Consider the following 13,514-nt stretch of genomic DNA (forward strand, 5'->3'; position numbering starts at 1 on the left):
GTTTAACTACTTTTCATTGTAAAATAGCTCGTAGTTTGGTAAACCACAGCTTAAATGTAATTTGTGCAGCAGCCTCACAGTGTGGTGATGGCTGATGTTTCATGAATAGCAGATGCACTGAGGTCTGATGTGAGCTGTCCCCGCTGTGACCTGCAGCTGACGGCAGGTGGCGCTGGACTAAAAGCTGCAGTCCCACACACAGACCTGATTAATTGACTGATGTCCATCCCGGAGGAGGGGATCTCCTCTCCGGCAGCTCCACACACGCGTCCTCCTCCTCAGTAGCAGCGCAGTTCATGTGGAGGAAACAAGCATGAGAGAGTAGCTAGCATGCACAGACAATTCATGTAAATGGCGCCTGTCAAAAGGAAATTATACCAGCGGCTGCTGTTTTTTCTCGTTTTTGTCCCCATCTCAGGTAAGCAGCGATTTGTGTTTGATTTCGTGAAAGCGTGAAAACTTTATCAGAAAGTATTAAGTTACGGTGTGACGCCGTGAAGCAGGATCATCCGACCTCAGAGCTGCAGTGAGAGATTAGCAGGCTGCTGTGTCGGTCCAACAGCTGAATTATGCACATTATGTGATATTAACCGTAAAGGTAGCCTGGTTTTGGAGATACGTGGCTGAGGACAGACGCACACTGTGGCGTTATGAATGACTGATGTGAGAAAACGTTGCAGGTTGTTGCGTGAGTACTTTAAATTTGAGTGTGTCTCTGTCTGGTCACTGAGCTGATACTGAGAGCTCAGTGATGGTTTTTGAGTAAAGTAAAGAGACAAACAGGATCAACAGCTCACCTTCGTGTGGATTTAAGTGGTGCAGAAAGAAAGCTACAATGTGATCACTGTCAGTGGTGGAGGAAGTATTCAGATCATTTACTTAAGTAAAAGTACTAATACCACACTGGGAAAACGGTGTTATTGCAAGTTTAAGTCCTGTACTTTAAATGTTACTTAAAGACAAATTAAGAAAGTATAATCAGGAACATTTACTTAAAGTATTAAAAGTAAAAGTACCCAATTCAGAAATTAAACAAAACATACAAAATGTGTTCAATATATATATATATTAAAAAAAAACGAACTAAATGTTAATAAAACATAGTTGCCAATACATTTTCTGTCAATTGGCCAGTTGATTTATCAACTACTTATTGCAGATGTACTTGTATAAACTGTTTGGTAGATACATTTATAACAGAACATCATATTTTATAAGCTCTTCTCATTTTAAAGCAAAACTCTTAATTTCTAATATAACTAGTTACTAAAACTTTCAAAAAAATGTAGTGGAGTAAAAAGTACAATATTTCCCTATGAAATGCATTGAAGTAGAAGTATAAAGTGGCATGAAAATAATAGTCTCAAATAAAGAACAAGTACCTCAGATTTGTATATAAGTACAGTACTTGTGTAAGTGTACTTACACATTGCTGATTGCTGTTCACAGGGGCTTGTTTTTTGTTTTTTTTTTAAATTGGAGGGACACATCTGAAACAGCGGGGTTAGGGGGTTCTCCCAATTTCCTGCATTCTGGTGATTTTTTATGTACAAATGTGTGCATTTTTTGCATCACCTTACGGTGTAAATGTCTTTAACTGAGCTACTTTCATGTTTTTACTGTGGAGGACAAACAAACATGTCCTAAACCCAGCTGGCCGCCAACATCATTAGACGCTGATATTTGGTTGACTTTAGGTTGTGACGTTGGGTGACCAAAATTCAATGTCAGGGCAGCACCTGCACACTTAGCTTATCATGCCACAAAGGTTGAAGACAACATTTCAGTCCTATATGGACATTTTCATTTTGACCAAACAAAGATACAAGTGGGACTGAAGCATTGTCTTTAGTGTGCAAGCGTTACTTTTTTCCTGAAGGGACAACTCCTAAAGCTGATGTCAGTTTGACGTAGGATACTGACAACAGATGATGATGTTTTGTTGGTTTTATTTTGCGTTGTTAATGTGACCAAAATCTTCCAAACGTCTTATGCCAACCTCATCTAGATGTAGAATAACTTTGTAGGGTGTGGAGACAAAATGTTAATGTCCACACAGCGTGAAATTCTAACGCCGACATTAAAAATATCATCAACCCAATCTTCATTCGATTTCAAGAGTCCAACATCTTTCTGACGTCATATTAATGTCCAGTGCCGTGAGGGAAAATTTAGAGGGACGTGGCCCCTTCTCCCCCCCTAAAATCTACACCTATGCCTCCAAGCCTCTAAAATGTAATATTTCGGCTTATATTTTAATTAGTGTCACACTTGTATCCATCTGAGACTATAATCGATGATAAAACCCATTCAGAGGACACTGAGACTCCAGTAAGAGTAATCTCTGACTCCAGAGGCCTGCAGTTAGATCAGTGTGTAAATGCTTTAAATGTTTTACTGGACGCCCCGGGCTGATCACCTCCTCCACTCCTCCTCACTGCTTGTCTCCTCTCCTCCTGCAGGTGTTTTATGCTTCAGTGAGTTATTTTTCATCAAGGAGCCCCATGATGTCACTGTCATGCGGAAAGAAGCCGTTATTTTGGACTGTCAGGCGCATGGAGAGTCGCCCATCGACGTCAGATGGCTCAAGAACGGAGTAAAAGTGGTGGAGAACGAGCGGGTGTACCTGCTCTCCAACGGCTCCCTTTATATTTCAGAGGTGGAGAGCAGAAGAGGAGACAAATCAGATGAAGGGCTCTATCAGTGCCTCGCTCAGAACAAGTATGGAGCAATCCTGAGCCAGAAAGCCCGTCTTACAATCGCAAGTGAGTATGGTACTGCAGAAACATAGCGGTGGGGACATGAGAGGGGACGGAAGCGATGGAAAACTGCTTTTTGAGATTCAAATCTGCCTGCATGGAGATTTAAACTTTTACACATTACTGCTTGTTTTTTTGCTCAGTGTTGCATTCAAGGCAGCTTTGGTGTTAGCAGTGCAGGAAGAGGGACAAAGTCTTCAAAGTTGGAGCCCAAAAAAGATTCTGTTTGTAAGGAGAATATTGGCCCATTGGTGTGTTAATGAAGCAGCAGCAGATTTGAAAGGTTAGGAGCTATCCAGGATACCGGCTCTCCCATGCTAAAGAGCAGATGACCCCTATTCACGGGCTGCGGCTTTCATGTTATTGCACCCTGATTGCTTGAGGAATTGTTCTTTTGGAATGCTTTCTCCTCCAGTGCCATGCGAGCTGGCCTCGTATTTTAAAGGGGGTGTGGAAAAGCTTCAGGCAGAGTTGGTCTTTTGGGACGTTATATCCCCTCCTCCCACACCACTGGCCATGCATCTTGCTGTGCCACTTTTCCAGAATGTATGTTAACCCTTTTACCCCGTCTGCAGTGCGTTCCCATCTGTACTAAAATGTGCATTTTTAACATTGTTGAAATTTTATTATCATATGGAATTTAATTCTGCAGAAGTTTTTCTTCTTCAAAGTCTTTTCTCCCTCTTATGAGATCCTGATTTTGAGAAGTAGTTTAGAAACATAATTGTTGAGTTGTTCAAAATTAACTTTGATAATTATCTTAAACAGATAAAAAGATTAACATGAGCTTGATAACATTGGCAGCACTTTTTCAATAATTGTTAATAAACGCTTGTTTAATGGTCCAGTGTGTAGGATTTAGTGGCATCTACCAGTAAGGCTGCACATTGCAACCGACTGAAGCTGCTACGTGAACGGCCCTGTCTGAAGCCTGTGTTTGGTTTGTCTGTTTGTGGCTACTGTAAAAACATGACGGACCAGCATGTTCTCGTTCCCAACTTGTCAACTACCACCTCTTTGCAAATGACGTCAGCGTCACACGGCGTCAGACAGTGACGATAAGAGGCACCTTTTGCGGCAGTATGATATGCACAGGGTGATGGCAGTTTGTTATAAGTATTATAATATAAATAGAAAGTCCCTGTAGGGCTCCTGGGAGGGGAGTTTGATGGTTCGACAAAACCTTTCAAACCGTTCGACTTTAACCCAGAAGCCCACTGTTAGCTTCCCGTGTGAATGTTGAGTTACTTTCTAAACCTTACCAAATGCTTTTTTTGCAAAAGGAAATAACATAAAAACTCTGTTTTGCCATCGTCGTTGAGTGTATTTTGATAAGACTGAATGCCTGTAACAAGCAGAATCAAGTGTATATTGAATAGACACAATGCATTTAACAAGTGTAAACTTTCATTGCATACTGGAACATCAGCAACAGACGCAGGGGGGCACCTAGCATGTCATATTGAGACATGAAAGTCCTCTTACAAAGCATCTGTATTTGATAGTTTGAGATGAGAACATGTAGGGCGCACAGTAATGCAGCTCAGCCTTGCCTCCAGTTTTTTCAGTGGCCACTTGTGGTATTACAGTGAAAAAATCCCCCGAGGCCCCAAAATAATTTTCCCCCATAGACCACCATGATACAAGACATGCTGGTGAAACTGTTGATAAAAGCAAGAAACTTTCTTTCCATTGAACTGAGCGAGTGCCATCTTGACGTCCGGTTTCGAGTTATTACACTTATGACATGGTAAGACGGGGACCCATTCTGTATGTAGATATGAATGGCTCATCTTTATGTAACAAAAACACAAAAATTCTTATTTTCATGTGATTATACACTAAAGATATCTGACTTACATTCTATATGTTATGTCTGCCACGATATCCCCATTAATCCTACACGCTGGCCCTTTAATGGAGTGCAGTTAGTGTGATTGACATAACAGTTTCTTGAGCCAGTTTGCATGAAGTATGTTAAATTTGCACAGGCGATGCTCTCTGGTACAGATCCCAGTTGTAACTCAGATATTTTCTGGTCCTTTAACAGTATATATAGTTCATGAATTAATGGAGTGTTTTACCTGCTTCATAGTTTCAAGTTAAGAAGTGATAAAGGCTGCCTGTAAGCTTTACTAGTTTGTTTTAAAATGGCTCTTAGACCTGCTGGAGGGTCTATCTGGAAGCTCATAAAATTTGCACATACCTGAGAAATGCTCAGTTGAAGGACACAGAGGCAGCAGTGGGGGTTGTTGCTAGCGGTGTGCCCACACACATACGCACACACACACAAATGTGAATTGCTGTTTCCCAGTACCGCAGCCTTACCCCGACTGTCTAAATGACCAAACTTTATTGCAGGTCTTACAGGGTCAGTGCAGGCTGCAGGCTTTGCCCACAACTGTTTTCTGCTTCACTTCTCTGGCGAAAGAGTGAAAAGCTTTTCACTCTGACTGTTTTTGTCCACATTGCCCCCTGTGCTCTCAAAAGAAAAGGCTTTCTTTGGGGGCCTTTGTTTGTCCTGATATCAGTGGACAGAACAGCTGGACCTGTTCACCACTGAAAGGCTAATTACATTAATAGTAATAACTGAGTCTAAGTTACATTTTGATTGAAAAGTCAGGGGGGCAGTCCTCATTAAACAGCATGGCTCTCTTCCTCTGCTTGTTTATTTTAGCTGTACATGAAGTTATGCTTGTTATTTAAGTTTTGGTCGAGTTTCTTGAGGTGGTTTCATGTGTTTATTCCTCAGTTCAGAGATGGATTGTGTAACGTGTGTGAAGCCTTCTTTATAAAATGTAAGGCTGACAATATTTTGGGGCTGTCAGTGTTAACGCATTAATCGCAATGTGACACAATGCATTTTTTAAAATTTTTACTTGCCAACATTCCTGTTTTTAAGAGGCTATACTGGGCTAATTTTTAAAGCTAGAGTGATGATATGGGTATCATATGAAACTAAGGTTCCAAAGTTAGGCTACATTTTGGCGATGGGAAAACGGCGTGGCCGATTAACAGTGATCCCTTGACCTCTGACCTCAAGATATCTGAATGAACATGGGTTCTGTGGGTACCCATGAGTCTGCTCTTTACAGACGTGCCCACTTTATGCTCGTCACATACAGTTTTTTCATTTGATTCTTTATCAAGACAATCTGGTAAGAATTGATTCACCTACATAACTTTAAAATAGTTCTGTAATGCAAAATAATTGAATTGAAAGCATGTGATTAAAAAATGCAGTTGACTGTTGAAATTCTGTGATTAATCCCGAAAAAAATAGAAACATCGTTTGACGGCCGTAGGAGGAGTGATGTCGCTGGTGAGCTTTTAATGCTGCGCTCATGTGTTGAAGCTGTGGACCTGCCAGTTGTTCTCTCAGGAATGTGATGGTGATGGAGGGTAACCTTAAACACTGGGTTTGCTAAAAGCACAAAGGTGAGAAGGGATTTGGGCTTGATGAAAAGGAATGTGACACATGAGCCTTACCATGTGACTTTTGTCAATAGACTTCAGATTGATGGGGATTTCAGTGGAGAGATTGTCTCCCGAGATAGCTTGTTTTTTGGCCTCTTGTAGCATGTGATCGCAGGTATGAGGGAAATGAACGGCTCAGTTGTGGCCCCCAATTTGGACACTGTCAGGTGGCGAAAATCAGTGCTATCCAGAATATTGTTTTTTGGGCACTGAAGAGTCGGTAAGAAATATCTGTGAATTACAGAAGCATCAAGGAGTGCAGGTTAATGAGAGACGAGGACATTTGTCTGACGTTTTGTAAATGTTAGTTTTCAGTGAATGCACCTTAAATACTGTGACTTTTTAGCCACTTTGTTAGCATGCAGCCTGCAGTAACACTTGCCATAATAGCTGTGAGGACGTAGCCTCTGTATATGGGACACCAGCTCAACCAACTGGGCTACTTGGCGCCCTGAGGACAGTCCATTGTTGGCGTTATTTTCAGCACATCTGTGTTAAATAATGTGTGATGCAATCCCATAGATGGGGTACATTTATTTAAAATTGCTTTACTGATTTTTACCCACAAAAAGTTCCTCGTTGCATTTGTTGCAAATATGATAAGTTAAAAAGTTTACTATGCAGGATTGTCGGCTACTTTTTGTGAACACGCTTACCAGTGAAAGTTAAAGCCAATCCCAGATTGTGTTTTTTTCTGCGCTGTGTCTCTTGGGTGCCTGCTGCTTATAGTCTGGCACCTGGTCGCTACCTTTTCAAAAAGGCCTTATCTCACCTGAGCACTGTGGGGATACACACCCATAAACATCCCAAAGACCAAAAAAGAGGAAAAAAAACAGTCAGAGGGCAGAGTCTGAAGGAAAAATACTTAACCTCACACCTCTAGTGGGTCATAAGTGTTGACTTTTGTATGAGTTTTTCTTTTAGGGAAATCTTGCATAGTATAGTGTATGGTATTGCTGCTTGATGAATAAAAAGTAATTTATTCAAGTTCTTGTTTTGCGGTGAACACTTCATTTGCAGCTGTTTAAGGGATGAACTGATCCATCCTTTTCTCTTCAGCAGAATAAGTGTCAGTGCATTGTAATGGCATCCAAGATCACAGTTTTGTTGCAATTGTTTCTATCTCTAGTGAGGCCAATCTCACAGAAACTGATGTTAAATATCTTGCACTGAGTATTCACTTGACTGGTATTTAAAACTGGAATCACAATGAGAATTATTTGAAGGAGCTGCTGTTGTTCAAATATAAAGGTTATTGTATCAGCCAGGTGAGGACCTCAGCATTATTTTCAGTTGCTAAGGAATACATCTGACCAGCACCAGCTCAGTTCAATTAGAAACCCCAATAAGACGAAAGCAAACCTTGCCCACTGTGAGCTGTGGTGTGGATGAATGAGATGGTCTGAAGTGAGACAACTCAAAGCCTGGAATCTTGTTTTTCTCCTCTGCTGGACACGAAAGGTTACCATGGTTCCCCTGAACGGCAGGCCCAGAGGTCAAAGGTTTCTTTAAATTGTTCAATAGATGGAGGGCAGTGAGACAGAGCACAGGACTTAAATCTTTCCTACAATAAAGGCGGATGCTCATCGAGTTTTATCAGTTGCTGCATTAGTCACCGTCAGTGGGTTGACTTTTATTTTCTCTCTACTCTGTGACTTAGATTTAATTTCGTTATCTGCCATCAACTTATTTTTCTAATATGCCAAAGGACAAACCTGTTCTTAAAAACAGAGTGTAGCTATTTACAGATTGACTTCTTCAGCTCCGTGCTATGATACAGAGATTAAAGACAATGAAGCCTCTGTGTGTGGTGAGTGGAGGGTTGCTGTTGAGTGATTGGAAAACTTTGTAGCAGAGATAAGGGTTTGGAGGAGGGGGCGAGTGCTTCTTCCAACACTGCTCCCCCACCGGCCGCTCGCTGCTTTCAGAGGTCACACTGCTCATGGGAATAGCTCTTTGTTTAGCCAGGCCAGTGGTCACTTGACTGTCCTGCAGCCTGTGTGGAGCAGCAGCACATCTGCCAGCCAGCTAGTGATTAATTTGTGGGCTTTTTCAGCTTTGCATTCTTCTCCTTCTTGCTTATCAGTCCTCTTTTTTTTTCTAAGAACCTTTTATTAATGTTTAGCGGGGTCACCGCACATAGGACTCATCACTCAGTTAAATTAGGGTGTTTTTCAGTAGGAGTTGTGGAATGAATGTAGAATACACTTTTTTCTGGTGTAACCACATGGTCGGTGCACTCCAGCTCACAGGAATAAGCCCCAAATGAAGAAAACATGAAACTTTTCAGGGTTGTTTCAGTGATTTAGTGAAGGTTTTTCATGGACCTCCTGATGCTGAAAGCCATTAATTTAACATGCAGCCTGCAGGATCAGGAGAAAATGATCAATTTTAATGTCTCTCCTAAAAGATTGGACCCTGGGGGGTGGGTCGGTTGGGGATGGTTGGGGGGTCGCGGTCATCCACATCTGAACATAAGTGAACACAAACTGCCTTGGACATCCACAATGTTAAAACCAGGCTGAAGTGAACATTATTATTGACTGTTGACAATATTTTCATTTATAGGAAAGTTGAAAAATTGGATGTGGCTGTTTTCTCAGATTGTTCCTTTCAGTGGGAAACTATTTATTTCTCCCAGAATCATTTTTACATTTGGGTTTTGCAAAAGAGGACTGTTCCTTGTTTGACAATTTAAATGATGCTATCATCTTGTCCTGACACAGAGAGTTCCCTCATCTGAGTAAGAGCTTTATCGATATAGAAGTGCATGTTGGTCAGGTTTAGGTACACTATGCATGACCGTCAGGTACTATTTGTAAAGACACTCGCCAGTGAAAGTAAAAGCTAACCCCAGATTCACTCTTGTTTTGCATTTCACCTCGCTTTGTTTGCATTTTTTGAGACCTGACCTCATGTGAGCGCTGTGTGGGGTACACACTCATAAAAGTCCCAAACACAGAAAATGAGAAGCAATTAAGAAAACACAGGCAGCGGGCAGAAAAATACACCACCACACACTTCCAGTGGCTCATAAGTGATGATTGAAGTGGTTAGTTAGTTCTGTATTAGTCTCTACATGTTGTTTTTTTGTGTTTAGCACTGTGACAGCGCTGTTAGTGTTTGAAGATTAAGCTGATGATCAGTCCACAAACAAGTGTGTGTGTTTGTGCGTGCGTGCGAGCATGCGTGTGTCTTTGTGTGCTGTTATGTTTTTAAGTTTGTAATGAAAATTTTGGTTATGATAAAGAGCTAAAAAGACTTTAAAGATTAATAATTGAATGATTTATATTAGGGATAAGTGTGATCTCGACTTGTCAGTTACATTTTGCTACCGTCGCTAGTCTGCACCAGAGATACAAATCTGTTAAACGTATTAAAATTATTGTTTTTATATGCTGTACAAGTGCTGTTTTAATAGTCAGGCATGTTTTCTAAAGATTTATTGACCTAAAGAAGAGTTTAGTGAGACTGAGTTGTCATTCTTTTTGGGATAATGTGCAATGCTTGTAATGCATGAAGCGACGCACATTTCAGCCGCATTTAAAACGTGATTTTGGTATTGAAGAATTTGATGAACGATTTCCAGTTACCCTTATGATATATGCAATACTTTGCGCTCAGTTTTGAATGTTGTCCAAGTTTTTCTTACTGATAGAGTTGTCGAAGTTTAAAGTTTAAACTTCCGTTTAAGGGTTGGTAATTTAGTCGTTAAGAACATGCTAAATTTATGTAAAGAGCAGTACAACACTCCACACATGCAGGTTGACTATGCTGTGCTCTGCTCTTGCTGAGAAACTGATCACAGTAACCAGAAGGGGAGAGGGCTGAACTAATTCCTGGTATTTGTGTGGGAACCTTTGTCTGGGTCTGACCTGTCCACTGACCTTCAGTTTGTTGAGCTGCGGGCATCGGCAGGCCCATCTGTTACAAGCTGAAGTGAAGGAAATGCATCTTCAGGTTTGGACTGTTGGGAGAATGACTGTAAAACACATGGAAGACATGCAGACCAACACATATTTGTCTATTAGCTGTGGATTTTGAACTGCTGTCAATTTACATCAAGCATGCAATTAGTTTTAACTTCCATGTGCAACAGCTGGACTGCATGTATTATTTGTTGTAGTAGCAGCAACTGGCAGATGTCACTGATACAGCAGAGGAGGATATTATTACATAACAGATCTTTAAAATGTTGCAGCTGGAGAATGAATAGAGGGATTTATGGGCAGGTTGCAGGGCAGCAGTAGGAGTGGTGCTGGTTTGGGGTGGTCATGTAGAGATCTGAGTTGGGTGCCAGTGAGGATTTGTGGAGGTCAGAGGTGAGAGGTGGGATTGGCAGGAAGTCAGTTTTTCTTATGATTTTGGGGGAAAAGGCTGAGGAATGTGTTCTATCGTCTAGTTATCTAAAATTTTATAACAAACTATAAAATGTATTCACTGCGGAAAATATGTGTGGATTTCAAAACCATGGCTAAAAATGCAGAAATATAATAATAATAATTGCTTAAAACATCCGAAAATCTGTCAGAAATGGAGGCTGAACTGCATAACCTTAAGATGCTAACAGCAGAAATGCATTACTATATAAGCTGAAGGGTAAACTGTAATAGTTTCAAAGGTGATTGTTAAAATTAACTGAAAAGTTTGAAAGAAGAAATGCTTCAAACTTTGAATTGTTAAAAGTAGAAAAAATGTATAGAATCATAAACATCCTTGAAGAGCTTAACATTTTTACACTGAATGGTTTCTGTAGCTGAAAATATGCAGAGGTAGTAGGCGATCAGAAAATGTACAGAAGTACTACTAGTTCTATTAGTATTAGTAGCTAAATGGGCTGTAGTTGTAGTCGTGGCAGCATAAAGCAGTAGTAGTAGTAGCAATTGTAGTAGTAGTTGTTGTGGTAGTTGTCGTAGCAGTAGTAGTTGCAGTTGCTGTAGTTGTAGTTGTAGTAGCAGTAGTAGTTGAAGTACTAGTATTAGTTGTTGTAGCAGTAGTAGTCGTATCTGTAGTAGTAATACTATAATACTATTAGTGCTACTAGTCTACTAGTAATATTTGGAGTAGTAGCAGCAGTAGTACAGGAAGTAGTGGTAGTAGTAGTAATATTTGTGGCAGTAATAGTAGTATTTGTAGCAGTTGTAGTAGTTGTTATAGTTGATGTTTTATATAAATATAGGCTTTGGTGGAATGAAGGAGAGGATGCACACATACTCACAGCGAAAGTAAAAAAACTTAAGTCTTTAGTAACACTTCAGTAACACAGAGACTAGATGACAAAATGCAGATGGTTAATCACAAACAGCCTGACGTGTTTGTTTTGATAATTTCATCCGCACATTAGACGCCCCTCGGCAAACATCATCACTCAAAGCAGAAGGTCAGCCTCCTCTGTGAGTGCTCTGGCCAAAGCTCCACAAACCCGAGCACTTATAGATTTTCCTCCTTGTCTTAGTACTTTATCAATAATCAATGATCATCCCGCTGTTTGCCAATCCAGCAACATTTGACTGAATGGAAAGGCAAAGTAGTGCGGCAGAAGATCAGTGCAGCTCATCTCTCATGCCCTGCAGTCATATCACTTCAGCACATTAATGGCATTTTTGTAAGAGCCTGCATTAACACTGGGGGGTGGGAGAGGGTGTGCTTGTGAAGGAGGGGGGTTAAATGCCTCTCAGTGCTTCTGTCCTCACATCAAACAACCACAGAGGAGCGAAGAGGGGTAGCAGCTCAGGACTAATTTGATTAAATGTGTCCGAAGCGAAAGGATCTGATTGTGCCGGCATTTTGAATGATACCCGAGACGTTCCCTCTGAGTCTGGAAAGCAAAAGAATTGTAAACAACATCCATTAACTTAATAAACAGAATCACGTAGATTCATATGTCCGTCAAGTCCCTTGTATCAGGCTCCATGACGGCACTATGACAACAGAAAAATAGACCCAGCCGTCATCATAAAATACAGTACATCTCTGCAACTAACTTATCATTATATTCATTTAAAAATAATCAAGTGATCAGAAATACAAGTTATTCTTCAAAGTTTTATCTCAGCAACTGAAACTATCACCCATCTCTCAGCCAAAATGAGGTGCTCTTTTTCTCCAAACGTCAGCTTGATTTAAAGGGAAGGCGCTGTCAGTTGTGTAAAAGTCATAATTCACTGAATGTTTTTTTTGGCAGTCAGAGCTCTCCTGCTGTTTAGCACCACAACACCTGGCAGCACTGCTTACACACAGCCATCCATCATGGCCCTCATGGACACTACAACGTGTTTATGGCAGTGGAGGGATTCCTCGTAGACTTTTCTCGAAAGTACGGGTTACCTCTGCTTGATGTTGGATGTCTCTGTAGAACAATATACTGATAAGGATCTAATTCAGTATGAAGAATTATTGTTTGCAATGTTTGAGACAGAAATTCATGCATATTCCCTATTAATTGTGGGTTTGCCACAAGAAATATTAAGAAATATTTAATTGTCTTTACAAGTATCAATATTAGGATTATCCATATAAATGGAATAGGGCTGTGTAATAAATTGTGTCTTTTAAAATGTGTATATATATATATATATATATATATATATATATATATATATATATATATGAGTCCTATATCTGAGTCAACTTATTACTTAGTTTAATTAGTTGAAGTACTGGGGTACTTTAAAAATAACTCAAGTATTCACAGTATTTGTCACATTTGCAGAACCTGACTTGACTCTACAACAACCCACTAAATGCACTGACTTGCTTGTTGAACCTGCAGGAAGAAAAGCTTGTTGTTGAATACGCTGCAAAACCTGTGGAAATGCCCACAGAAACACAAACTGACAAAATGATATTTCTTTTTCAAATGTAGTGGAGTTAAGGTAATAAGTTTACAAAAGAAAAAAAATCAGGTAAAATACAGATACTTAAAAACTGTACTTAAGTGCAGTACTTAAGTAAATGTACCTTGTTACTGTCCACCACCATAATTGTCACTGCAAAGTCAACTTGCGCAAAAAACACATTACAAAAGACTGAGAGAAACGCTCTGAATCGTATGAGCAGAAACAACGTATTTAAGGTCGGTGCTTGTTTGTCTGATATGTGTCATGCTGTCAAATCTTGGGACAGTTAGACAGAGCTCTAAATCTGCATCTGCAAAATCTGCACCCAAGTCAGTGAGTTATAATAGACTCCGTACGACTCTACGTGGTTAAGAGTAAAGTTTGAAGATGCCTAAAAAAATAGCACCTCAGCCATTTGTCAGTGTTTTTGATACAGGAG

The 13,514-nt window shown here is 40.2% G+C and overlaps 1 protein-coding gene across 1 annotated transcript in view; it reads left to right on the top strand.

Annotated features, from left to right (window-relative positions):
• The first annotated feature begins 222 nt into the window (after nucleotides 1-222).
• prtga (protogenin homolog a (Gallus gallus)) overlaps nucleotides 223-13,514 on the top strand; it is a 42,164-nt gene continuing 28,872 nt past the window's right edge. The window contains exons 1-2 of the mRNA XM_042489453.2: nucleotides 223-418; nucleotides 2,463-2,765. Coding sequence (XP_042345387.2) covers nucleotides 352-418; nucleotides 2,463-2,765 — 370 coding nt within the window. The 5' untranslated portion in view covers nucleotides 223-351. The remainder of the gene's footprint in view (nucleotides 419-2,462; nucleotides 2,766-13,514) is intronic.

This window comes from Plectropomus leopardus, chromosome 1 (genome assembly GCF_026936395.1).
Source record: "Plectropomus leopardus strain MGB_pleo_1.0 chromosome 1, ASM2693639v1, whole genome shotgun sequence".
Taxonomy (NCBI): domain Eukaryota; kingdom Metazoa; phylum Chordata; class Actinopteri; order Perciformes; family Serranidae; genus Plectropomus; species Plectropomus leopardus.